Source organism: Marmota flaviventris, chromosome 1, assembly GCF_047511675.1.
Source record: "Marmota flaviventris isolate mMarFla1 chromosome 1, mMarFla1.hap1, whole genome shotgun sequence".
Taxonomy (NCBI): domain Eukaryota; kingdom Metazoa; phylum Chordata; class Mammalia; order Rodentia; family Sciuridae; genus Marmota; species Marmota flaviventris.
Genome location: NC_092498.1, coordinates 59,248,717 through 59,272,934, shown reverse-complemented (window position 1 = coordinate 59,272,934; position 24,218 = coordinate 59,248,717). Strand labels below are relative to the sequence as shown.

The 24,218-nt window shown below is 35.9% G+C and overlaps 1 protein-coding gene across 2 annotated transcripts in view; it reads right to left on the bottom strand.

The window, feature by feature from the left end:
- The window catches only part of Reln (reelin), a 466,520-nt gene that overhangs the window by 17,124 nt on the left and 425,178 nt on the right, over positions 1-24,218 (bottom strand). For both annotated transcript variants that reach the window (XM_027926303.3, XM_027926304.3), the window contains exons 49-59: positions 22,791-22,984; positions 18,294-18,550; positions 13,951-14,105; positions 12,712-12,926; positions 10,231-10,408; positions 7,502-7,677; positions 7,250-7,356; positions 5,638-5,880; positions 4,880-5,055; positions 1,357-1,430; positions 540-701 (exon numbers count right to left, since the gene is read on the bottom strand). In XM_027926303.3, coding sequence (XP_027782104.3) covers positions 540-701; positions 1,357-1,430; positions 4,880-5,055; positions 5,638-5,880; positions 7,250-7,356; positions 7,502-7,677; positions 10,231-10,408; positions 12,712-12,926; positions 13,951-14,105; positions 18,294-18,550; positions 22,791-22,984 — 1,937 coding nt within the window. The remainder of the gene's footprint in view (positions 1-539; positions 702-1,356; positions 1,431-4,879; positions 5,056-5,637; positions 5,881-7,249; positions 7,357-7,501; positions 7,678-10,230; positions 10,409-12,711; positions 12,927-13,950; positions 14,106-18,293; positions 18,551-22,790; positions 22,985-24,218) is intronic.

Genomic DNA, 24,218 nt, shown 5'->3' with positions numbered 1-24,218 from the left:
GTCTTCCTGAAAATTTTATGTGAATTTTCTATTCTATTCCATAATACTTTGGTGTCTGCTTGTTCCTTTGGAGGTGTACCCTTTTCCAAATCTTTGAGTAAAATGCATGCTGCTCTATAGAGATTGCACAGCACTGTATTTATTTTCAGCTCTGGGCAACCTGGCAGTCATATACCCCAGGGGGTACTCCTGTCTGGATGAGAAGCACAGTCTTGTGAGAGCAGAACATTGGGGCAGAATTGGTGCCAACTCCAGTCTTTGTTTAGGGTCTGGCATTCAGGGCCTGAATAAGTTTGGCACATGCATGGTATATAGTTGAAAGGAAATCTGAGATCTATGAATAATTTACAAACAAGATATAATTTCTTATTTTTTCCTGGGACATACAGTTGCTATTTGGGGGCATGGGTAGGCAAGAAGAGCGTAGGAAAACAGGAGAGGGTCCTAGGGCTAAAACTAAAACTAAGGCCTCTCTTTATCATGAACTCTATAGAGATGGCCAGAGAGTTCCACTAGGCAAAACTTCACATGCAACCTACCTGGAGGAGACATGGTCGGGCAGCTGGATGGTGATCCTCTTCCAGCTGGAGCTGTTGACAGCATTGTAGATGGTGGCTTCATGGAACTGGAAAGGGGAACAGCCAATGCTATTTGAAGAGGAAGGAAGGCATTGGGTCTGAACCAGCTGCCAGGAATCAGACCTGCAGAAAGCAGAAGAGTTGCATTAGGCAAGTCATAAGAGAATTTTATAACTAATTGAATGCGAAGGTAATGCTTTGGATTACCTTCACATTAATGTGAAGCTTCCTGTTTCATAAACATTTATGATTAGAGATCACAAAAAGAAAAATTGAAAATAATTTCTCATAAGAAATATTCTGAACTTCAAAACTATGCGGATACATTCACAAATAACAGAATAAAATAATAGCATGCATGACAATAAGATCTAGTCACAAGGTAAAATGGACTATATCAGACTTTTATTCACAAATGCTAATATGTTTTAGGAGATGTGACTTTCACTGAAGCATATGTAGATCATTTATTGGTTAAAAATTTTCTTAAGGTTGATTGAAAATGACCAACATGAATAAAACAGTTCTACTCTGAGAAAAAAATTTAGTGTCCTACTAATTTTTAAATATAAAGTTTCTTGGCTGTTGATTTTCTTGGTTTGAAGAGAAAATTTGAAGATGTGTAAATTTTATAGAAAGGAAATCTGTATGAAAATACATATGAATCATCCATTTTAATACATAAGATTCCTTCACTGTAAGCAGCTGCTTTAAAAGTCGATAAGCATTTGAATTGTGTATTTAAATTTGGAAAATATTTAATATTATTTTGACTAACCTTGCATCCTTTGTGTATTCCAACATCACAGAATGGAGGTCACCACAGGAAGTGGCTTCACAACCCACTACAATCTAAAGCAAACACAAAGAGTCAATATACAGGCAAGACTAAATAATATCTAATATCATTAATTAGAAATCCCATCTCTCTCCATCACAATTCTGATAGGCAAAAAATATTCAGAGATGGTTTTATAGAGCAGCTGCCAGGACATAGAGGGTTCATTTTTTTGAGTTCTGTTAAAGATATGCAGTTTTCCATTAAGATGGGAATTTAGGACTTTATAAGGAACTATTTCAACTAACTTGATTAGTGTAACATGTCAATTTGGCTAAAAAGAAAGTAATGTTAGAATTTATGGAAAAAATTAAAAACATTACTGCTTTGAAACATTTTCACTGGTATCCTAATTTTGTTGATGCTACTGTTAAATATTTATTTGGATTCAAAGTAGAAATTTTTAATTACTAATATTCATTCTTAGGGATTTTTCCTTTTCCATAAGAATAAAATCTTCCTAGATGATGTGAAATCAAGTGGTTGAATAATTAATAATGCATAAATGCTATAAAAATTTGGTGATTCAAATTTAAGTCCTAATAATCTATTTAATCATTAAATCCTATTTCAGTGCCAATATTAGGGAAGATGAGTACTAAAAACTATACACTCCTGAGTAAAACAACTCTGAATTCAAAGGGAGAGTAAAAAACATGGTAATAGGAATCATAAAGGATATAAGTAAAATGCTGTGGTACTTCATAGGAAGGAAAAATTGTATTTGATTAGATGTATTAGAAAATAGTTTATTGAATAGAGTGCATGTGAGCTGCCCCTTGAAGAATGGGAAGAGTCTGAAAGATAGAGATAGGAGAAAGATATTTGGGTGGAAGAATGAGTGTTAGCAGACACAGAAGTGTAGATCACAGCACATAGTGTGTTTGGACCTAAGTAGAGAGTATGTGGGATGTTGGGAGACAAGGTTAGAAAGATCAGTTGAATTTGGAAGAACATGAGTTGTAATGTAAGGTATTTGATCTTAATTTTGTATACAATGCAGAGTCATTGAAGGTCGATGAGGAGTGGACAGATGAACTCAGCTGTAAATGTCAATCACACTTTGATGTCAAAGTCAGGAGTGGAGAGAGGCTGGGTGTAAAAAGAGTACTTAGTGGACAGTGGACTTAGGACAAGAATGGAGTGGTGAGAGTGCAAACGGTAGATTCCACAGAAGCTAAGAATATTGTAAATTAGAATTAGAAGGGTACAGGAATTGATTAACTGTGAAAAGTGACTAGTCAAAGACTAATATTTCAAGCTAGTTTCTAGGTGAAAGGTGCTGCCATCAACAGAACAGAAAAATCAGAAAGAGGAGTTGTATGGGGAAGGGGGAGATATTAAGTTGACTGTTAGACATGTTAAGTTGAGGTACTAATTAGAAAAAGCAGAAACATGTAGATGCTATTAGAAATATTGAGTTAATAGTTAGTGAGCCAAGGTCAGATAATGCAGATTTGAGATCTACTTCTTCAGATTATGAGACTTGAAGCTAGAGGAATGGATAAAATTCCCAGCAGTGCCAATGTATATGGAAAAGAGAAGAAATCTGAGATGCATTGAGAAATGCTGGCATTTAGAGGGCTGAGGGAAGAAAAGCAAAAAAGGAGACAGAAGTAGATTTCAAAGAGCGGGGTGCAGTGGCACACTCCTGTAATCCCAGCAACTCAACTCAGGAGACTGAGGCAGGAGAATCACAAGTTCAAAGCCAGCCTTAGCAACTTAGAGAGGCCCTAGGCAACTTAGTGAGAGTTCGTCTCAAAATAAAACATAAAATGCACTGGGGATGTGACTTAGTTGTTAAGCACCCTTGGGTTCAATCTCTGGTATCCAAAAAAAAAAAAAAAAAAAAAATAGTAGAGATAAGATAATCAGCAGTGAAGCCAAGGAGAAAGAGATTTCCACAGTTTGGAGAGGTGAGGACAATAGTGTCAAATGGTTCACAGGAGAGGAATGGAGGAGAGCTATGGGATGCAGCATAGAAAGTCTATGGTAACTTTGAAGAATACAGGGTTTATTTCTTTCCCTCTCTGTGTGTCTCTTTTGTAGTGCTGGGGATGGAAACTGCAGCCTCATGCATGCACTCCACCACCACTGAGCTACATCCCCAGCCCACTGAGGGATGCAGTTTTTGAAAGATACAGTGATATTTAACTATTTCTGGGGACAAACTTTCTTTTAAACAAATTGACTTGGGTTAGAGACAAAAATTACAAGTCTCCTTCAGTTTTGGATTGACAGAAGCTCCAAAAGAGAAGCCCCCGTCAACTCAATCAAATGTGATGCCTTTGATATGGGCCACAGTGTGGGACTGGCTGAAGACAAACTTTCACTCTTAAGGAACATCCTGGAAGTAGGGATGGTGTAACTCTAGATATGACCTTGGACAACCTTCATGCCACTAAAGCTAATAGTCCTGAGGGAGCAGAGGCATTGGGGAGCTTGCCTCACCTTCTAGTCTCTGAAGGAGAGTTTAACAGTGCCAAGGCAAAAAGCAAATGCTTTTTTTTGGTATCAGGGATTGAACTCAGGGGCACTTGACCTCTAAGCCAGGTCCACAGACCTGTTTGTAGTGCTATTTTTGTGTATTATTTAGAGACAGGATCTTACTGAGTTGCTTAGCGCCTCACTTTGTACTAAGGTTGGCTTTGAACTCACAATCCACCTGCCTCAGCTTCCTGAGCTGCTGGGATTATAGGCATGCGCCACTGTGCCTGGTGCATACATTTTTATTTCTGCTAATAAAGATTCTTACTATTAATCATCACTGTAGTAAAATCTTTTTAAATAAGGGAATTCGAATAAGTGATGTCCTTAAATTATCTAGTTATAAACTGCATTTTTGTAGTGTGTTTTGAAATGGAGAGACATTAATTGCTATTACTCTTTCTTTCTATGAATTACCTGTTCTGCCTTCCCTTCTATCTCTATATACAGATAAAATATGCAGCTAAAAAGATTTGAAAGTTCCCTCTTGTTCCCATTAGCTCCAACTGGGCTAATGTACAGGTTTGTGAAGTCAGAGACAAGGGAAAACTGAAGGATATACTGAAAAAAGGTGGACCAAGAAGCAAATGATCTGAGACACATGACAGGCATGGAGTGGGGGAAAGACAAGGAGAGAACTGGGCAACATAGGAGAGTCTCAGAGCGAGAAGTGGGCAGAGATGCTTATTTGAGCTTTTTATTTATAAGGTCTGGGAAACTGAAATCAAGATTACATCTATGAGATACACTACAGTTATACTTCTTGCTACTTCCCCGACATGTTCAGAGATTCTGTCTATGCTTAAATCATCTTACTTGAGCAAAGACCTTTGTGAAAGATTACCTCCTTCATTCACAAGAGAGTCTTTATTAATGAATGAAATCAATCGTTTCCTTATAGCTGTCCAAATAAAAATTCTCCCCCAATCCCCCAGTACAACACTCCCTTCTGTTTTGAAGAGCCACTTCCCCTTACTTTAAACTGCATCATGTATCCTGGTTGTATAATGAGTTCCCGGGAGGAGAGAGCATTGTGAGTCTTGTCCTTCTTTTTATTTGGCCAGTAGAGGTGGAAGGATGGATTGCCACAAAATCCTGCTGTCCTTACTGCATTAGGGTAAAAACTCCAGTTTTCTTCATGGGAAGTGCCTTCTGTTAAGGCAAATTGGAAGCAATACGGCATATTATTTTCTTGAACTGATTGGTTTATTGCTGGATCATGTTTATGATGTAACATTTTGCTTACTCCTTAGGACTTATTTTATTTAACTACTTAAATATATATATAAATTCAAGGTGAGGACTCAAATTTAGGAAAAAAATACTGAATGCTAATATAATGATTACCCCACTTTCAAAACATAATTGCTTTTCTGGGTAATTTGCATCATTACAAAACTCTTCTTGGTAGACTGTTTAAGCCATTGCAATATGTATCTCTGTGATACAGAAATTACTCAAGGAACTAAAATTATTTTTGGGCATTATAATTCCAAATTACATTTGAAGCAAGACATTTTACTTTTTGCAGGGTTTATTAAATTATCAGCTGACATGTGAACCAGCAGTCAACTCTAAATGTTTATAAACCACTGGGTACAACCACAGTGAACATTTGTTGAGCAGGAGTATGTGCTAGGTTCTCTTCTAAGTTCCTTTCATGTAGTGACTCATATGAAGACATAAGAACACAAACTGCTCACAGAGAAAACTGTTTGATGCCTTGTTTCTTACCATCATCAAAAGTGTCCACCAATTGACTCGGATTGATTTCTGCCCCACCAATCAAAATGTTGTCTAGCGCCCACTGAGCGCGCTCCACTCCAGAGACCACAATTCCATTGCTGATCACAAAAGGCTGCCACCAGCGAAGTCTAGTGGTGTTGGTGAGGGCATCTTCGGGAAGAAGTATGTAGTCGTGTCTAACAGAAATATATTTCTGGAAATCCATCTCATGGAGCAAAGTCCAAGTAATTCCTATAAATATAAACATACCAACAAAGTAACTTACCTGGGAAAAAAAATCCCATAAATCATCAGTGTACTGCAGATACTACACTCTTCAATTAGGAAATGCAAATTGATTTTGCTGACTTTAAGGTAGTTATTCACCACTTATAAACACTGTTTCAATATGATGTTGGTGATATGAGGGGAAGGATATTTAAAAATACTTGACCAAAATGAATATTAAAGTAAAAATGACTTATTTTCTGCTTTTAAAATTTAGTTCTGATTCTTTTTAGGCATTATTTCTCATAAACTATAAGATTCATGTTTCTATGACAATAACTTCTAGTATTTAAAAAACATAGCTATTATAATTCTATGGCACTTATAGTTAGTTGAACTAGTGTGAAGTTTATTTTTTCTTGTTGTTTTTCTGGTATTGGGAATTAAACCCATGAATTCTATACCTCTGAGCTACACCCCCAGCTCTCTTTTTTTTTTTTTTGAGATGGGGCCCAAGTTTCTGAGGTCGGTCTCAGTCCTGTGACCCTTCTGCATTAGCCACCCAAGTCTCTGAAATTGGGAGCTGGAGACATCGGTCAGTGGTAGAGTACTTGCCTGATATGCAGAAGGCCCTGCATATCAATTGCCAGCACTATAAACGAAACAAAAGTCTCTGGGATTACAGGTATGTGCTACTGCACTGGCTTAAGGTTTGCCTCTTACTGTTTGAAAAGATGAAATGTTAAATTACTTAAGAAGATATCATTTGAAAGGCTAAATACTTTAGATTCCTCTATCAACTAGTTATTCAGAATGATATGTGTTTGTTATAGCATGTTTTCTAAAGACCTCATGGTATTGCTGGTCTATTACTTAGCTACTCCAGAATAATAAAACAGAATTTTGTTGAGCAGAATAATAAAACAGAATTTATTCTATGACAGACTCATGAATTCAGAATATTTTCACTGCTAGTAATGAGGTTTTCTTGTAGATCTCTGTAGCATTTACGATTTGCTTATTGACACAAAAATTTTAAACATGCTTTAAAATGTTTAAAAATTATCTTTTGCTTGGAAAAGCACATTAGATTTTATTAATTATGTCACTTATAAGCAAGTTTTAGCTAAGCTAGTGGGGATTTTCTTCATTAATAAAGTTTGGAGTTTATTTTTTTAATGTGATTTCTCTCTTGATCCCTTTTTTTGGGTAGATTTTGCCTAATACAGAAGTCACATGCACGGAACATGTAATGGGAGCGAGATCTTTAGCTTTTTCTTTGTCACTCTTTAGATTGCCATTGTGAGCAAAGCTTTGCTGAGATGTTTCTGAAGGATGTTGGATGTAATTTGGGAATGTGCTTGAAGGTGTGGCATTAGCCCCTAAAACCTGCCTCCATCAGTGGAGTAGTCCAACAGCACGCCTTCCTTCCGGCAGATGGGCCGATGGCAGGAGGTCATGTTGTTCTCACTACCGATGCGTCCCCAGTATTGCAGGAATCTAAATGCAAGCACATATTCTCTATCAGAATAAGGAATTAGAACACACCCTGCTCAAATTCTAGATAACAATTTCTTCCACAGGTGTTCGTTGCTTTGGGGCTAATTTGCTATGTTGCAATAAAAATAATTAAACATTGACTTACTTTGCACCTCTGAGATCCAAATCTTGAGTAATAGCTTGTCTCACAGTGGATCCCCCAAAATAGAGTGCAGTGTCTTCAGCAAGAATTCCACACTCAGTACAAGTACTTCCACCTTCTAAGGACATCCATAAGTCAGGCTTGATTTCTTCACTGTCAAAGCGCTCCTTCAGGAAAGTCTGAAAAAATAAGTAAGTGGAATTTGCTTAAGAAAAAAAAAATTCAGATAATACCCATAGAATACTTAAGACAATACAGAGTTAACTGAATTTAAAACAAATAGGAGCTGATTTCAGTGCTTTACCAAAGATATTTTAAAAAGCCAACAGGATATCTCCACAATTTTCTCTTCCACTATATATTGAAGATCATTATAACTGCTTAAATAATGCTTAATAATTAGAAAGTAAAGTCTAGATTAAAAATCTCAAACAATTGTAATGTCAACTACAGTAACATTCTCATTTGTAAAAATTTACTCAAGTGCATACTCCAAATACATATATTAATTTACACAGCATACAGAAGTACTGTTGTAACTTATTATTATATTATTAAACATGTGTAAAAATAAAAATTTAGAAAAATAAAATATAGGCAGCCTTTCATGCTTTCCCCTCAACATTCTCCAGTGGGTTGTCCTGGAGTGTGTGGCCCCTGACTTCAGAGACTCCTTAGGCAGCCAGAACCCTTCAACTTTTAGCATTCAGTGAACCTAGAATGCTTCTATGGTTAGGGAAGGATATTTGAAACCAAAGCTTTCTGTTTAAAGTTAAAAGAAACTTTAGAATTAGAAGGCCATGGGACATACTTTTTGCATGTTTTATCAGAGCCAAGTTGCAGGGTGATGGGGAGAAATACTTGAAACTCAAAATAAAACATTTTCCCTGAGTCTCTGGCTTATCTTTTTAACTAAAAATGATCAACAATTAGAAATAGTCTATTTTCTAAAGAGACTTTATTCCAAAGAGTAATAAAGGTGCACAGCTACAGTTTATGCCAAATTAGCTTATTCTCTCATATCATTGCCAAGATTTTCTTTTGTTTCTGTTCACAGTACATTCATTTTGTCCATAATATAATTTTTCATTCATTTGACATAATTTTTTTTTTTTTGGTACCAGGGATTGAACCAAGTGGTGCTTAACCACTAAGCCACATCCCCAGCCATTTCTTTCTTTCTTTTTTTTATTTTGAGACAGGGTCTCTAAGTTGCTTAAGGTCTTGTTAAATTGCTGAGGCTGGTCTTGAACTTGTGATCCTCCTAAGCTGCTGGGATTATAGGCATGTGCCACTATGCCCAGTGAGATAATTTTTTTAAATGATGAAAATATTTAATAAAAACTGTTTGCTAGAGTTGTGATTTCAGTAATTGTATCCAGAAAAAAATGACATTTTTTTCTGTGCTAGTTAAGATGATTTAAATAGACCCTCTTTTTCCTCAAACTTAGAACACAGTCAGCTCTATAATTAAAGACATGCAATCACATGTCAGTTTTACTTTATTCACTAAGGGTGATAAATGAACATAATTTTTATAAATGAAGGTGTATATGAAAGAGCACGAGTTAGAAGAAATGAGTGGTTGACTGTCCAGATTCTCATTAGAAGGGTCTGAATCAGAATTCACCATTTAGATTTGTGTAATTTCTTATCCAACCTAGGAATACTAATGAAATTGGCATGTTTGTGAAAGACTAGATTCTTTTTGTTTATTTACTACCCATGGCTATAAAGCTATGTTTCTCATGTGGTAACTCCATTTGTTGACAATGGACTAACATCTTCAGACATAAGTGAGCATTGTTTCAATTTTAATTTTAATATTTTTCAATTCCAAAGTTGTGGAAGTACTGGAGGAAACAAAAATGACAGAACAGGCTTTGTTTACATCGTTTGCCTCTCAGTTGTTGGATTTTAATCACTTGTGCTTTATCGCTTAGCCATTTTTCTGTTGCCATAATGATGAATGCTTTATACTTATTTGCAGAAATAAAATGTGTATATGGCAACTGTGTTGAGCAACTGTGTTTGTTTTGCATGTTAAATAATGATGGAACAGCTAACACCTCCAAAAATGACCTTTTTATTCTTTATATACAACCGCATTTCAGCAGTCAACAAACTAAAACATAGAATTTTCTGAACTAAAATTCATTTAATCCTGCTTGAAAATTTGATCTTTTGTGATAATATGTCTATATTATTTGCTTTATTTAACAACAACAACAACAGCCTTATTCAAATGGTGCGTTAATTGGAAAAAAAATGAGGCTTAAGAAAGAATTCACTATTGATTTTAAATTAAGCTTTAAAGAAAAAAGAAACCTGCTCCCATTTTTGGGTGATGGAGGCAGAAAGATTGTAAATTTGAGGCAGTCTCAGCAACAAGACCCTAAGCAACTTAGTGAGATAGTGAGACTCTATCTCAAAATAAAAAATATAAAAGTATCCCTAGGTTCAATCCCTGGAAAAAAAAAAAAAAGGAAACAAAGTGTTCATCTTCTTTAACCCATATAGTCTGACTTATTTTATGAATTGCATAAATTGTTGTTCCTAATATTCTTGTATCTAAGATTAACCTAAGACATATTTTTTAGTTTCTGTCCAAAGGATTTATTTCCTGGGGTACCCAAAGAATCTCATGTTAGATCAATAATCATACACATAAACTGGTTCCTAGGCATGACCTTTAATAAAAATAAATGCTTCTGTAGGGGCTTTAACATTACCTTCAGAGTGTGAGTCAAGTAGCAGTTTGGCCCAGAGTATCCCGGATCACAGATGCACTGCTCCTTTAAGCAATCTCCATGACCCCGGCAGTTGTCCAAGCATCCAGGGCCCAGGTAGAAATTATCGATTGCCCACTGCATATCTGAGTACTTCTGATAGAACCTAAACCTTACTGGACTATTGGCAAAACAAAAGTTAATTTTTTAAGTCAATTATTCTGCATATATAGTTAGTACTGGAGGGAAAAAAATTAAGAATCTCTTGCTAGATGAAATGAGTTAATAAAAAACATTTTCTGACCACCATTTTCTGTTTCTAGTCATGGAGCTGTAAAGCTGGTTTCTACTAAATTTTACTATATCTGAGCAAACCTGCAAAACAAAATGAAATCAGTGGAATCTCCATGTGAGCAATAGGAATGTTTTAAAATACAGAGCTATAACTTTCATAGATCAGGTTTTTATGAACTGCAGTTCGGTGGTTGTAAGGCAACTTAGATTCACTGATTACATTTCTGAACTTGTACAGAAGGAGAGCGAAGCCTTTCACAGAGCTCGCCACATATCACACAGCCCTCAGGCAGCCGGAAAACGGCAACTTCTGAGTTCCCTGAAGATGATCAATATTCTCAGAGTAACTATGCTAATTAGAAAAGGGTTATATTAAAGGCTAATTTCCCTGAGATTTTAAATTTTATCATTGTTCTCCTCTGTCTTCTGGGGGTAAAACAAGGCTCACAATTAACCCTATATTAAAATAAGTCACACAATTTTGGTTTAAAGAGTACAAAGTGCATGAAAGAACTTTCTGGGGTTATGTAAATGTTCTGTATCTTGTTTTATGATGTGGTAACATGGGTTACACAAGAGTAAAAGCTCATTGATCTTAACAATTAAGATGTCTGCATTTTACTGGATGCAAATTATACCTCATTATAAAGAAAAAAAGGAAGAGAGAATAGGATGGGGAAACAAGTGAGTACTGAGGTGTTCCCCAGCATCCATTTCATCCCAGATGATTCATATGAGATATTATTGGATTATGAATTCTCTAACTATTAAGCGGCTCAGGAATAGGCTAATTTGTACCAATGGGATGCAAAGATGTACTCATTCTGGATCTACTGGAAAATAAAGCAACTCTCTTTCTCTCCCACTGGAAATAGGAAAGGAAGCATTCTGCTCCTGTTTTTTGGTTGTCATCTTATGTTCAATAGTGGAATCAGGCTGGGTGGAGTGGTGCACGCCAGCAGCTTGGGAGGCTGAGACAAGAGGATTGCAAGCTTGAGACCAGCCTCAGCAATTTAGCGAGGCCCTGAGCAATTTAGAGAGATGCTATCTCAAAATAAAAAACAAAAAGGACAGAGGATGTAGCTCAGTGATCAAGCACCCCTGTGTTAAGTCTTCAGTACCAAAAAAGAAAAGAAAAAGTGGAATCAACCCGAGAGCTGAGTATGACACCATTGTTGTGGACAGAGGAGCAAAGAACAAGGGAATAAGAAAGAATAGTATCCTTGAAGACATGTGTATTTGCAAATCAACCAATCCCAGTGTCCATTTATCTTTGGATTCTTTCATCAAAGATAAAACAAATTTCATTTCTAATTAAGCCAATTTGAATTGGTTTTAAAATTTTTGTTACTTGTAGTTGAAAACATCCTGATTTAGCTTCCTAGCATGCTAACTGATTCATTCCAGCAAATGTATTCCAGGAAGCTGTGAGTGGTCATATAGTAAGTGATAACTACAGGACACTGGAAAAGCTGTGTGTATGCACATTATTCAAAAGCTCTGTATGTTCTGGTCATATATCACAATCTGTTTCACAAGAAGGCTTTTCATTTAGCTAGACTATATGATTAATTTAGTAGAGGTACACTTGTCATTTTGTTTAATGTGTCTCTTGTCTTAATTTTATAGTAGAAGGGAACTCTTTTGGAATTACCTTAAATTAACATATCCACAGACTTTCCAGAGCATGGTTTGACCACTTTGGCTCACCATTGCTCCAAGCTAATTACTTTTCACTGCAGGTGCGGAACACAATGTTTTCATAAGAAAAAAATGGAACCTACAAGCCAGACTTGTACAAATAGCACAAAGAGTTAGGATTTGCAGTTTGCCCTATTATGGATGTAGAAAGCATATGTGCATGGTGGACTACAGTCCACAAGGTCAATAAGGTCACATACACCTTTTCATCTGGCTCCAAGGCCATCACTATTGCTGTTTCCAAATGATGATAGTGTGGAAAATGGAAGGATATGCCAAGGATCATTTTCTCAAGTCTGAGGATTGCAACTTGAGGTCTCATGAAGTCAGCTCATCATGGAAGTCACTGATTAGAGCACCCTAAGATTTAGGGATGTTGAGAACACTTTCCACACAATCACACATAATTTCTGACTTGATGACAGTGTTCCTAATCAACTGCTGGATGTGATGCTTGAATTCAGTCTTGAATTTACATTTTCTACTTACTTTCCCACGAGGCTTTCAGGAAGTGGGTAGGTGATCCTTTTCCACCCTTTAGTTGGAAAGAATACAGATGGCTGAGACACACTTCCAGAGCATTTTGGGTCAGCAGGTAAGCACTGAGGGACTAGATAATTCCAGCTCACACCAAAGTCAGTAGAATATTGCACATGAATTTGATTCTGGGCAATTTTTTCAGATACTTTGCATCCAACAGAGATCTAGTAAACAGAAAATCAAAATAACATCAAGATCATCAAAACCGTATTACATATTTCTGCTCTAAGGACTTGGCTGCAAGAAAGCTGCTAAACACTTGGTATACACCATACTGTATTTTCAGGTTCATTACTTGTTCTGCTAATGGACAGGGGAGGTGGACAAGTTGCCCAAGGTGACAAATTATAGAAAGTGCCAAATGTATTGTGGAGGGGGTTTGGAGAGAAGCTGAAACCTGTGCTTTTGCCATGCTGGCTGATTGCCTTGAAAGGCCTGGGTTATTCTTACAAATTGTTTTGTTAATGTCCTGGCACTTTTATTTGGCAGAATACTTGACCAAGAAGGATTGCTAACAGCTTTACCAATTTTATTATTTTGTCATACAATTTATGACTCTCAATAAATCACTTTTGACTATAAGTTAGATGCATGAAGGAGAATAGAAGTTACTTTTAATAAAGCACAGCACCCTTCATTTATGGAGACAGCCATAATGTGATTTTTTTCCCTAAAAAAAGTGAGATTTAGGTAGACCAAATAAATCAGTTGACAAAATACCTTAACCAAAATCTTGGCCAAAGTTGATCCTGGCATGAATTCTACTCATGCTTGTTTTCTATAATTTCCTTCCTCTAGAAACATCCAAATGCTCTTGTAAAAGAAAAGAATAACCATTGGAGCCTCCTCTTAAGGGATTAGGTATATAGTGATTTAAGTCAGGGAGTTGGAATCAGTATCTTACATTTTTTATTATCAATATTTTGTTCTATCAGTATTTAATCCTGAGCAGAAACACAATTACTCTTATGAAAGATTCACCTTGAAATAGTTCAGAAATGAAATATTTGTAATCACTAAGCAATATATAGGTGAGTGAATTGTATGTTACCTAAATATTAAATTTTATTTTTCAAGCTATGTATTAAGTCAATGAAATATTAGGTGATCTTTGTCTCTATGATGTTTTTGATTGGTTATATTGCTTAAGTATGGTTATTTATGTAATCAAGGCCATGACGTTTTCACCTTGAATTGCATAATCCAGCCTTCAGTGGGAGTCAGGTCATGGGTCACTGCATATACTTCTCGTCCATCATGACTGCCACAGATCATGACACCGTCAGGAGAGTCACAGAACCTTTCTACTGTGCAATCATCATGGAATAGCCAATGTTCATTCACTTAAAAAAAAAAAAGAAAAAAATCTTATGACAAAAATGCTTTAAGTAAATTTTCACTTTAAGCAAGATTAAGAATTATTTTCTTCAGTCATAACTAACATTTTTATTTCAGGTACGGCTGCAAGAATTAGAATTATTTTAAGTAAAAACCTCTCTTACATACAGTATGTAACATACAATCCCACTAATGTAAATATACTGTTTTTTGGAACATGGATACTGGGATTACTGAGATATACACACTATCTTTTTTAGTACACAGACAAGTATAAGTAATGGAATTAGTCTACACTTGCAAAGAAAAAGAGCAGATTTGTATTGGATGTGTTGCAAGTGAAAAATCAAAGGGAAATATTTATCTAATTTTTTGACAGATTTAACTTTGTAAGCAGCATCTGAAAGAGAGAAAGAATTTTTAGTAACATGATGAGGAAGAGAGTTAGTTGCTTCTACTTGAACTCTAGTAGTATTATCTGTGTAGTTAGAAAGATAGTAATAAAATTTTTCTGTAGCCTTATTGAGGTATAAATGAGGCTCAAACATTGTACACATTTAGTATATACATAAGTTGATAAGTTCGGATATACTCACACACGTGTGATACCATCACCATGACCAAGGTAAACATACCATCACTTTCAAATATTTCTTTATGTTCTCTTGTGTGTGTGTGTGCGTTGCATGTGTATGTGTTTTATTTTTGAATAAGAAGATACTGTATGAGATACTGTATTCAACATATTTTAAGTGCACAATATCATATTCTTAACTGTTGTACATAATACATAATAGGACATATTCATCTATATAACAGAAACTTTATACCCATTATATGTGATTCTCCATTTCCCTCTTCCCCAGATCCTGAGATGATTTTGGGGAGAGGTCCCAGAAATTTTTTGAGAAAAATTAAATCTTTGTATTGTACAGTTTGTTATAAAGACTACTTTTAATTCTGAACTGTGAAGCTATACTTAATTTGGCAAAAACTAAGATTATTTTAGAAACTCAGTTTATCTCTAAAATAATGCTATTGTAAATTTAAGTCAACAATCCTCTTCATATTTGAATATTTAGGTATGGATTTTTAAGTATTCTAGTTATTTCTTTAAATAAATCTTGATTCTTCTTCTAAACCAGATCAACAGTAACTCTTTGAAGAAAGGTACTCAAAACAAAAACAAAACAAAACAAAAACTGATGGGATAGATTTGGAAGACTCTAAAGAAAACTTTAAGTAGCAAGATAATGAATTGATTAGTCCAGAATATATCTTATGTGTTGAGTCTTTTTCTCTTAAATACACACCCCTCACGATTTTCTTTCTCTTTTGGAAGAGGTGTAGGTGTTTTTACTAATTTTTATCCCAGAATGATTAGAAATTAAACATATCATAAATTTCATCTAATGATATACTTTGATCTGACAGGTCCAACTTTTCTCTAGAAGTTTCCTGGTTAGCCCCACATTTACAATGGAGATGAACAAGTGTAACTGGAGGCTTGGGGCCAGGATACAAGCAGCAGAGTCAGATGGCCTCAGAGGATCCAGAGAAGAGACCAAGCAATTTCATTGTAATTCAGGCTTCACCCATGGTGTGTCTGTTTGATTTTGTCTGAGCATAACATGTGCCTGTAGAACAAGCAGCTTATCTCTGGGATTCAAATGGCTACTGCAATATCCTTATCTGTGTCTCCACTATGAGGGATTTGGAGACACATTTAATCCTACATCACAGATATAGGACTCAAGAGTCAAAGTGCACAGAAATTTGAATTCCAATTAGAATACTCTGAGCCAGTTTATTCTATGGTACATATTTCATTTTATGCTAGAACTCTGCAATCCTGATGAAAGAGGATTAATCAACTAACTCAGCAATCTCTTCTGCAATATCAGAAACTATTCTGTAAGTAGATGTTCCGGTTTTTAGGAATTCCATTTTTTGTAAGACAGACAGGAGCCAGAAAATTTGTTCCTTCAATTGTATATCACCAATTAATTCTAAAGTAAAAATCACGAGTAAGGTACTTGAAAAATTAGTCTGTATTTGCTTTTATTCACATAGAAGCAGTGTTAAAATTATTCTCAGATTCTTAAACTCCCTAATGGAAATCATTGCACAGGGGAAAATAAATGAGTTACTTAGCAAAGTTCTCAGTTAGATTTACATAAGCAAATCTTAATAAACTTCTTAAGAGAATAAGACTATTTGCTAATGAGGAGGGACATTTTAAACTTTTTCTATTTGCAAGTGTGGTTTTTTAGTAAATATTTGCAGTTACACCATAGTGCCACATGCTATACTAATAAATGAGATGAAATTAATTAACCTAAATATTCAGCAACATCAAAGGAATAAACTATGATTAAATATTATAAAGCTATTAAAATTTTATTTTTAAAATGTTCTTAAGGACATGAGGAAAAAAATCAGCATTCAATTCTAAATGAAAAGGGCAGGTTACAAAATATATGTATGATTTGATTATAATTTTGTTATGTTTACATAAAGACAAAGGAAAAATGATACTCTGAGAAAATATGCTGAAATATTGATAATGGTTGTCCCCTAAGTGATATTTATTTTAATTCTCATGATTTTCTGCATTTTATCAATCTCACATTTAGAACACACATTGCTTTTACAATAAAGCATTAATAATTAAGTATTTTAAGTATTTAAAACTCCACACATTTCAAATTTTTTTCCCTATATAAATAAGCATCATTCCCCTGGAAGATTCTTCCCAGTTTTATTATTTTAAAATTATCCAGGTTGTTATGCTAGAACTGAATATAAAACATGATCCCCTGTGTGCATAGCTACAGTGATGTGTATCTAAATTTACCATTTAGATACATTTGCAGGGTTAGTATGAGATACATAATTAAAGATCACTACTTTTTATGAAAATGCTGTTTTCTGTAGTATAACCAAAGCACAGCAAAGGCACATACTTAATACATAACGCCACTTAACATTACTAGAATGGTATGAAATAAAAAGAAAACAATAGGGCTGGAGGAATTGTAGCTCAGTGGTAGAGCACTTGCCTAGCATGGGTGAGGCACTGGGTTCAATCCTCAGCACCACATAAAAATAAATAAATAAAATAAAGGTGTTGTGTCCACTTACAACTAAATTTTTTTTTTTTTAAGAAAACAATACATTACACATGAGAATAGTATTTAGAGGTCCTTCCTAGTGTTCAGTATCATTGAACTGCCCCTATTGAGAAGGAAGGATAACAGGCAGGACCCAGGACAAGCAAAACCTGGGATTCTTTCTGAAATATGAAAGTAACAAATGTGTCTGTCAGACACATTTTATCTTTGGATATTAAAACAAGTAGCCAGGAAATATTGGCTTTCTACTGAAAGTGGAAAACAGAAAATATAGAAATGAAAATATTCAAAGAAGAGAAAATCCCTGTTCATAAAATTATAAAGTGCTATTTATTTTATTTATTTATTTATTTTAAATATTTATTTATTTATTATTTTTTTAAAGAGAGAGAGAGAGAGGGAGAGAGAGAGAGAGAGAGAGAGAGAGAGAGAGAGAGAGAATTTTTTAATATTTTTTTTTTTTAGTTTTTGACGGACACAACATCTTTATTTGTATGTGGTGCTGAGGATGAACCCAGGCGGCACGAAAGTGCTACTGCTTGAGCCACACCCCCAGCCCCAAATATTTACTTTTTTTAGTTGTAGTTGGACACAATACCTTTATTCCACTCATTTAGTTTTTATTTTTTTAATGTGGTGCTGAGGATTGAACCCACGCATGCTAGGCGAGCACTCTACCGCTGAGCCGTAATCCCAGCCCCCAAAGTGCTATTTATTAAAATGCACTAGCCAGTTTGAATGAAAGAAAAGATTTAGTTATAATGTCAACTGGGAAGGTTGTGAGGAGCAAAGGATGACAACTTTTCCCTGTTTCTGCACCACCTGGGCAGCTGAAAGGGTCCACTTTTTTTTTTTTTAATTTTTCAGTTGTAGATGAACACAATATTTTATTTATTTAGTTTTATGTGGTGCTGAGGATGGAACCCAGTGCCTCACATGTGCTAGGCAAGCACTTTACCACTGAGCCACACCCCCAGCCCCCACATTTCACTCTTTAGAGAAGACTCACACAAATGACTGAGTGTCCACTGTAGTTTATTTAGCGTTAGTGAACAGTACCTGCAGTTTTGTCCTCCATAAACATGTCGAAAGCAATTCTCCCAACAGGGCCTGCGTCTGCCGGGGAGCGCTCATGCTGGGGTACTGGAGCACTGCTGAAGGTGTCCAGCATGACAGTCCTCTGGTCAGCAGAGCCTGAGATGAGGACATTGTCAATAGCCCAGTCATTCTGGTCCAGGCCATCGTGTCGTGGTTGCCACCAGCGAAATCGAGTAGCAATCTCTTTAGCATCGGCAGGGAGAAGGATATTCACAAACCTATGAGAAAAAGATGGTGGTAGGAAAACCTTTGTCACATATATGAGTAAAACACAAGCAACCTGTGATAGATATTTTATGTTACATGGCAGGCGAGATAGGAGAGGGCGCTAGATAAAATAATTTTTAAAAGCCACAATTAACTGGCTTGATTCTACAGTCTTGGTAGTCACTAAATTGAGGAAATAGAATGTGAACAAATGCAAGCATCCTGGAACTCCCCACTTACTGGAACTGTCTGTGGCAGGCTTGGAGGGACTCCACAGGGTTTTGAATACCTGGGGTATCTGTAGGCCTACAACATGGCACATTAGTTGGCACAGCCAATATTGAGGGTGTTGCCCCTGTCCCCAAAGGTTGATACGAATGTCTCTTTCCCTTGGCATTTTGTGTTCATTCTAGTCCCCTGAGTGCCAGCAACTGGATTGGAATATGGACACTGGATTGTGACGGATGTTTGAACTCTCAGGTGTATACTATCAGGTGTCTGAGTTATAGACACACATTGTTTGTATGCTCTTTTTGATATTTATTTTTTAGTTGTAGATGGACACAATACCTTTATTTTATTTTTATGAGGTGCTGAGGATCGAACCCAGTGCCTCATGCATGCTAGGCAAGCGTTCTACTCCTGAGCCACAACCCCAGCCCTGATTGTATGATTTATCAAAAACATTCTATGAAGAAATACCGAATGAGAAATGAGCTAATAATAAGCCAGCCTGGCATACTCTTCCTGACTTAGTCACCAAAGACAAAGAAATACATAAGTCTGTGCTCCCACACGAACTTTTTATTAGCTAGAAATAAGGTTTTGAAAAATCCTCTAATCAAAATATGCATTAAAACTCAGGAAAGCATCAAACCCTTTTAAATGTATATTCACAATTTATAAAGTCTGTTGTGGAAAATAGTTTCCTTAGGTTTACTCTCCTCTGCATAAAGGATCATTTCTTTTTTTTAAATCTATGCTAATCTAGCTTTCTTTAATTTCAAAGGCTGCCTTTCAGTGCTTCTGGGTGGGACCAACCAGCTCAAGTCCATCCCAAGAAGAACCCCCAGCTGAGATCTTCAGTGGCAGTCACTTGAATCTGCCTTTCACATTAAAGAGGTTTCATGACTTTGGTTTTGTTTACATGGTATCATCTTGTATTTTTTATTTTTTCCTTCCTCTCTTTTTTATGTCTTCTTTGAGATTACAGTGCCCAGGATAATCGGCAGTATTCCAGGCATGAACCAACGAAGATTCATCAAAGCTAGGAAGCTTTTATTGGGTTTCTAACACTATGATTTTAAATACTATTTTGATTTCCCCTATCATTTTGTATACTCTTTGGATCATGGCAACCTAATGGGTATTGATGTCAGGGAAGAAAAGTACAGTGTGGATTTTAGACCCTTATCTGTGTTATTCCTGCCAGTGTAGAGACATCAGCTTCTAGGCAGAGTCCTCTACAAAGTTCATTTCCTCATGCTTCTCATCTGCCACCTTCCATTTGTGAATGTGTGTGTGAACGTCTTGTGACGTCTTCTTATAATTTACCCCACTGATTCAGCACATTTAATTCACATTTTCAAATACATTAATAATATCAGAAATCTACCAGCTTCTGGGGGGATTTACAGTAGTACTTCTTTATTTGGAGCAATGATTTTTCCCTCATATATTTGGTTTTTAGTTGTAGTTAGACACAATACTTTCAGTTTACTTATTTATTTTTATGTGGTGCTGAGGATCGAACCCAGCGCCTCGCATATGCTATGCAAGCACTCTACCCCTGAGCCACCTTCTATCCCTTCAGCCCCCCTTTATTTTATTGTCATGTGGTGCCCAGGATCGAACCCAGTGCCTCACAGGTGCTAGGTGAGCGTTCTGCCACTGAGCCACAACCTCAGCCCTGGAGCAATGATTTTTTAAAAAATATTTTTTCTGTCCTGTTTCTAAATTAGTTTTCTTTCTCTGATAAATCCTTAACCACATTTAAAAATTTCTGGGGTAGAAAGTTATTTAAGGCTGCTTGAAAGTCTAAATAAATCATGACCACAGTTCCCACCTTGGTCAATGAGTTTCTCCTTCAGAGAACTAAGTAGATCAGATGGGATGCTTCCACCCTGTAGAAACACAGCTCCCTCTCCCTGTGCTTATGCTGCTGAAGTGTTCATGCTTCAGAGTCAATAAAGTCCTCCCCAAAGACCAGGGAAACAGATTACTTGACTTAAGTATTATCTCCTCTTAATAGGTGAGTACATTTTTTTTACACTGTTACACTGTGTACCACTTAGCTTGCAGTTGGAGTCCTTAGTTGATTTGCAACTTTAATTTAAAATTAAAAGGATTTAAAATTTTGCTTGTAGAGATTGCGGACATTTCCTCCATTACCCTTCTATTTTTTCTTCCTCCAAATAGGAGCCAATCTTTTTATCAAGATGACTAGTTCCCCAGAATAAAGACAAATCCAGCCTTCCTTGCATCTGAGTGTGGTTATGTGACTAAATTCTAGGAATGAGAATGGAAGTATGTGCTACTGTTAGGAAGTGGCTCTAAAGAGACAGCATATCCTTCTTGCCCCCTCATCCTTCCTGCTGCCCTTTTTGAATTATGAGATCAAAGTCACACAAAGTGTAGCAGAACAAGAAGATAGAAGGAATTGGGGTCACTGCTGCTTGTGAAGTCCCGCAGCCCTAGGCTACTTTTGGGGGGATTTACATGAGAGCAAAAAATTTTTGTTCAGGTTATATTGGTAGAACCTATTCTTAACTGATATATTGAATTTAAATAATCATTTATAAATTTGTTATTTTACTCAATTTTTAACCTGTATCTGGCTTGTCATATAGTAAGGGACTATCCTTTTTTTTTATTAGTGCATTATAGATATACATAGAGTTTCATTTAACATATTCATAAACATATATCACATAATTTGCTCCATTTAGAACCCCAATACTTCCCTTTTCTCTCCCCTCTTCTTTCCCTTGATCCCTTTCTCCACTCTATTGGTTTTCCTTCTATTTATTTATTACCCATATGTTTTGTATTTCTTTCTTTTTTTGAAACCAAGGATTGAACCTAGGGGCACTTAACCACTGAGCCAATTCCCAGGCCCTTTTTTTATATTCTATTTTGAGATGGTCTCACTTGTGTTGGGCCTTGCTAAGTTTATGAGGCTGGCTTTGAACTTGTGATCCTCCTGCCTCAGTCTCCCAAGCCACAGGGATTACAGGTGTGCACCACCCCTCCTGGTTATTATCTGTATTTCTTGATTGGGTTGTATTTCTTTCCTCCTTTTTCTGCCCTTCCTCCTCTCCTCTTCCTCTTCTTTTTCCTTCTACTTTAATGAATAGGCCCTTTTACTTTTTAATAATTACTTCGACCTTTGTAATTGATTACATTGATTGCTTTTGGCCCTACGATAGTATTTTTTTTCTCCTTTCCCCCCATATCTTTTATTGGTGAATTATAATTATACATAATGGTGGGATTTGTTGTTACATACAAACAATATAAATTTGTTGTTTTTTTTTTAAATGACCCATACGCTGTGTGTTTAGTCAAGGTTGTTTAATAAGGGGTTCTAAAATAGACTCTAGACTTCTTAAGAATGCTTACATCTAATTTTATTTATTTATTTTTTTAGCCCAAAATTCTCTAAAACTGAGTGGATACTATATAAATAAATATTTGTTTTTCTGTTTTCATTTTCCCAAAATGTTAAAATTAAACATCATACACTTACTAATTTCTATGGGTTTTTGCATTGTGTTTATTCACTGTTGACTCATGATAGCATATTTCTTCTTATTCTGAGATTTAAAAACTGTTTTTTTTTTAAGTGGGAATTGAACCCAGGGATGCTTTACCATGGAGCTGCATCCCTAGACCCTTTTTTTTTTTTTTTTTGGACTGGGGATTGAACCCAGGGGCACTAAACTACTGAGCCACCTCCCTAAATAACTTTATACTTTTTATTTTGAGACAGGGTTTCACTAAGTTGCTTAGGGCCTCACTAAGTTGCTGAGCTGGCCTCAAACTTGCAATCCTCCTGCCTCAGCCTCCCAGATTGCTGGGATTACAGGCATGCACCACCATGTTCAACATAACTGTTTTTAAAATAAAAACCCAAACCAGCTATTTATTCAATCCAGAAACCTTTCTTCATGACACAGACTGATTTCTAGTAGCTTTGGTGAAGATTTTTGCTCAACAGACTACTTATTAGAGATAAAACAGAACACAAACCCAGGTTTACTGTACTGGTCATAGAAAATTTCCATTAGCAGATTCCAGGTAATGCCTCCATTGATAGAATATTCCAAGAGAACACCTTGGTTACGGTTGTTTGGTGTAATCAGGCATCCATACATGAAATAAAATTGGATAAACTCCGCATTGGTGAGGTTTAGATCCACGGTGACCAGCAATCGACTACAACCCTATGGAAAAGGAAGAGAATAAAAAAAATACTGATAAAGAATCTTGATTGCAGATTATAGAATTTCTCTGGTTTCTGTCCTTTGTAGTCCAAGTCGTGTCGTGGCTCTGGTTTTCTTATCATCCTTGTTGCTATGCCAGCTCCTAGCATGGTGCCCAGTACGTAGTAAATACTCGGCAAACATTTGCTCAACTGTGAGATTTTAGTATTCAAGACTTCCTTACTATATGGAAATTTCAGTATTCAATACAGAGGGTCATATATTCTAAGGAGATTTTCTATACATGTGTATTTATCTAAAAGTATATATAAATTTATTTGTTTATTTATCTATTTATTTATTTATGGTACTGGGGCCTGAACCCAGGGCCTTTTACATGCTAGCTAGGTAAGTGCTCTACTACTGAGCTACATCCTCAGCCATTTTTAGTTTGAGACAGGGTCTCACTAAGTTGCCCAGGCTGGCCTCAAACTGGTGATCCTCCTGCCTCAGCCCCCTGAATATAGGTGTTACCACTTTACCTGGCTCTTTTTATATATATTTTTAATAAGCAAGGTGAAGGGTGGGGTTAAAGAAACTATTAAACTGTCTCTTGTTATTGAATGGCATTTATTTTATATATATAATGTTTTGTTTAGTTGTAAATGGACATAATACCTTTATTTTGTTTATTTAATTTTATAGGGTGCTGAGGATCGAACCCAGTGCCTCACATGTGAGAGGCAAGTGCTCTACTGCTGAGCCCCAGCCCAGCCCCTAATATATATATATATTTTAAAAAGGCATCAGCTATCAATGGAATAGCACATTGGGACGGCTACTTTAATATGAAAATTTTAATGCCTATGTTTGAAAATTTTTGTATAATTTAGTTAAATCACAGATAATAGTTGCAACGCTTTTTATTTGTAGTAGATTTTAATGTCATCTATATTCATTCACTAATTAATGTCTATAGGTAGGTATTTCTTGGTTGAAAATATGTGGAAATCTAGGTCACTTAAGAGGTCCACATACTCCAGGAAGAGAATCCTAAACACTGTGTTCTTGATGTTGATGATGATGAAAATCCTATACACTTTATTATTTTTACTCTTAAGCTAAAATACTAAACACAAATAATACACTTCATTAGGACCAATGCAAACTCAAAGTTAGAGCATGGTAGAAAAAAATAGAGTTAATAGCAAATTTTTTATTTTCAAAAAATTAATTTGCCTGTCTAATCATGATT